Source organism: Eimeria acervulina, genomic scaffold (assembly GCF_000499425.1).
Source record: "Eimeria acervulina Houghton genomic scaffold, Eah_scaff462, whole genome shotgun sequence".
NCBI classification, from domain to species: domain Eukaryota; phylum Apicomplexa; class Conoidasida; order Eucoccidiorida; family Eimeriidae; genus Eimeria; species Eimeria acervulina.
Window position 1 is genome coordinate 10280 of NW_013549785.1, and position 4271 is coordinate 14550.

Here is a 4271-nt window from a genome sequence, read left to right on the forward strand (position 1 = left end):
TCGTTTCTACATACATATTAAAACTTCTTCGTGCGTGTGCATGATACCTCTACATATATTAGAAAAACAGTCATGATAGAAAACAACTACCTACCGACAGTATATATGTATATATATATATATATATATATATATATATTATAATGTATATATATGTACATATATATATATATTACATACATCTATATATATTATATACATATTATATGGAATTCACTACTAATTATATTCCTTCTCTCTCCTCTTATAAAGATACAGATTGCAAGCTTAACCTGAAAAGGAGCAATTCAAAAGGAAATGCATAGCTGCTATTAATTGAATAAAGCGGATGTCTCTATAAGAGAGAAAGAGGAGTCATAGTATACAAAAGCCCAGTCTGTGGCTGATACCATAAGCATTCAGCTAGTAATAATATCAATGAAATACAGTATTTAATAATAAAAAATATATTAGGTGAATGCACGCAGGGTTCTCGGCTTCGAACTCACATCATTTAATTCCCTCAACTGCCTTAGGGGGATAATCTACTGGCAGAAACCGAAAGAAAACAATTTAATAAAAGTAAAAAGTGGTAGAGAATCTGAGAAAATACTGCGTAAAGAAAGAGAATTCACAGAAGAAACACTGCAATAAACAAATAGACAAAAAACTGCTTTGAACACTTCTTTATCGCTAATGGCAAAACAAATAAACAAATAAAAATATATTTTTTAAACTAACATCCAATGCAATATCTTTTCTGCAGAAAAAAATTTTTCTTCATTTTCAGCCAACTTGAGTTCGCTCAACTTGCAACAAACAAATTGATATATAAATGCCGTGGATTTATTCAAGAATACGCACTAAGACGATAAAAACAACAAAAATAAAGGCATTTATATCTTTAAAAATAATAATTTTTACCTCGCATTGCTGCTATTGATGAAACTTCCTCCATCGTTTCTGATCGATTTCTTATGGGCTGTCCGGCCTTCTACTGAGAATAAACAAGCAATGCTGCCGCTAGTTAACTGGTTGATGAGCATAAACTCAACGCCAAAACAAACGCTTTATATATATTAAATTTGAGTAGGTTAAAGCATGAAACCGCTCTTTTGCATCGTTTCCTCTTAATGTGTACAGCACATATTTCTGAGGGCGTAGCCTGCACTCGGCGCATCCTCGCGGGCAAACGATGAAGGAAAATAGATTAAAATACTGCCCCAGTGAGGTTGTTCTGGGAAAATATTCATAAAATATCTAAAAATAAATTAATAATCCAACGGAAACATATAAAAAGGCTGCCGAAACATCTCTAGGCTCAGCGCCGACACCTATAGCCGCAGTCGGGCACCTGCAAGCTGTCTGGGAAGAAGTGGTTTGCGTCGAGGGGAAAGCGAGATGTATTCCTCTTCTATTTAATTTGCTTAATCAATTTTGTTGATTTTGCTTTTATATACTTATTTCTGTTCAACAACAGATGAAAATAGCTCGCGGTTTCCTAGAGAACTGCCTGCTTTCTTTAGTGCCTGCAGCCGCGGTGTACACCAGCCCCGCCGAGCGAAGGACGGTGAAAGGGGAGCTCGAGACGTTCTGTTTGTCCTGATTGCATGCATCTCTCTTTTAATATATCTTTGTTTCTTTTGAATATTTGCTTGAGATGCTTCAACTGCCTCCCACTGCAACCAAGAAAAACGCGTACAACCAGCGGTCTTCCGCTGGACCGAGCCGCCACTCCTTCGATCGTCTTTCGTTTTTTTGCTGTGATCTTCACTGAAGAGCGGCATATCACAATTTAATCTCTTGTTTTAAAACTTGAATTATAATTCTTTGCCTTTGTTTGCCCCTCAGGGCATCTCTGGCTTGAGCGTTTAGGCGCTGCCGACTGCCTCAGCTCTCGCCGCGGCTTCTTCGCTGTCTCGTGCAGAAGAACTCAAAGGGTAGAGAAGAAGAAGGGAATAATACAGCACATGCTAAGAAAAGAGTCTCGGAAGCAGCGACTTCGCTGCTTGTTTCAATCGATTACAGCATATTTGACAGCTTAGAGAGAAGAGGAAATGGGAGGGAGAGAGAGCCGCACACGGCCTTGGTGGCTGCTGCTGGCGGCAGGTTTCTTCCTCGCACACTTCAGCTGCAGCAGCAGCAGCAGCACAGCAGCAGCAGAAGCAGTAGCAGCTCCTCTGTCACACCACCGTCAGCCTCCGTCAGCTGCAGCCTACAGCGGTGGAGGGGGCAAAGAGAAACCTCAGCCATCTTTAAACCCTCAGCTTCAGTCTTTTTCTTCTATTTCCACACACAGAGAAGAGAGCGAGGAGAAGCAGCAGCTGAAGGTGCGGAGAGCAGCACCAGCAGCAGCAGCAGTAGAACTAGCTTCTGCTGCTGCTGCAGGTGTGGCTTTGCAAGGCAGTAAGCAGCACCGTTCTGCTGCTGCACGTTTCAGGAGGAGTAGCGGATCTCAGAAAAGTTTAGCAGCAGATGGATTTGCTGCTGAGTTAGAAGAGGGAGACTTGAATGCTGCTGCTGCTGCTGCAGCTGCAGCTGGAGACGATAGTTCGGGTGTATTCATTGAGAAGAAGAAGAATCTACACAACAGCATATCTTCTTCTCCTCCTCTATCTTCACAACCCTCGGTTTTGAACAGCTCCTTATCAGCAGCAGGAGAAGCAAAAGAAGCAGCAGCAGCATCAGCATCAGCAGCTGTTGCTGCAGGAGCCGAACAACAAAGCAACAAAGAAGCAGCAGCAGCAGCAGCAGCAGATACACCTGTTGCGGTGTCTCACCTTCAAGTCGGAGCAAAACAAATATTTGATCAACTTCTAACAGGCATGTTGGGCACTGGAGTAAATTTAATTCAAGGGAGAGGCATGGGTGCTCAGCCTGCTTTGATGACTTCACCTGCTGCTGCTGCATACACCGCAGCCCCTGCCTACTATCCTCAAGAGCCCCCAGGTTTATCTACACTTGAAATTGTTCTTATCGTTGGGGGCAGTATATTAGCGGTGGGTTTAGTTGCTATTCTTGTGTGGGTTGCAACTTCAAAGAAAAGACGCAGAAGATAAATGCATTATCAACTCTATAAACCCTAAACCCTCATAAACCCTAAACCCTCATAAACCCTAAACCCTAAACCCTTAGGAAACAAAACTAAACCCTGAAGACGTACTGGGGGAGATAAAGAAGAAAAACAAATTAACAACGCCATCAACAACCAAACAGACAAATCAAAGAAGTACAAAAAAACACTCAGAAAGGGAGAGGCTGCAAAACACAAACAGAAGAATTATACACCGCAACAGACAGCATATAACTATATTTATATATATATATAAATGTTTATATACTTATTATTATTTGTATACATATATATGTATATATATATGTATGTTCTAGATATATGTATCTTTAGGCTAAAACGCTGCAGGTTTATATTATATTATAATATATGTATATATATATGCATATATGTATATGCATATATATGCAAATACATATATGCACATATGCATATATACAAATATACATATATATATATATATACACGTGCATATAATATATATATATATATATATATTTGTATGCATACACCCGCGTGGCTCTTTTGCTTGAAGCGCCCGCTGAGGCTGAACGGCAAAGGAATCACTCGCTGGGGCTTTTAGGGTTTAGGGTTTAGGGTTTAGGGTTTAGGGTTTGGCTTGCCCTTGGCGCCCTGCGCTGTCGGCCCTTTATTTATAATTCTTTCGTTTGTTTTATTTTTATTTAAATTAAATTTATTTATTTATATGCAGAAAAAACAAAAAAACTTCTTTCTTAGTCATCAACAACTCCGCTGGTGACGATACACTGCACAATCGAGCGAAGTATATATAATTATTATATAAATAAATATATAATATATATATATGCATTTTTTAATAATATTAAATATTTTTATTACTTCTTTATATATTAATTCACTTGCAATCTTTATTATTTATCATTTTATTTCTTTTTTACTGTTTGAGAGGTAAGAACCGTATGCATATATATATATATATATTATATAATATATATATATTGATGCACATATATATAATATATATATATACATATATATATATATTAATATATATATAGTATATATATACAGTGATAATGTTAATTTAAAAAGTTGTATCAGATTGCAGTATCATCCTTGACTGCAAAAATATATTTATAATTTTTTAATTAATAGAGGGATATCTAGAGACTGTATGCACATTAACTAAATAATGTAGTATATATATAAATGTATATATATATATTCTAATATACAT

General features: G+C 37.5%; 1 protein-coding gene across 1 annotated transcript; it reads left to right on the forward strand.

The window, feature by feature from the left end:
- Window positions 1-2036: 2036 nt before the first annotated feature.
- Window positions 2037-3038, forward strand: EAH_00039320 (hypothetical protein, conserved; the record flags this gene model as incomplete). The annotated part of the gene is made up of 1 exon (XM_013395352.1): window positions 2037-3038. One exon carries the CDS (start codon window positions 2037-2039, stop codon window positions 3036-3038), a length of 1002 nt encoding a protein of 333 aa, XP_013250806.1.
- Between the last annotated feature and the right edge of the window lie 1233 nt (window positions 3039-4271).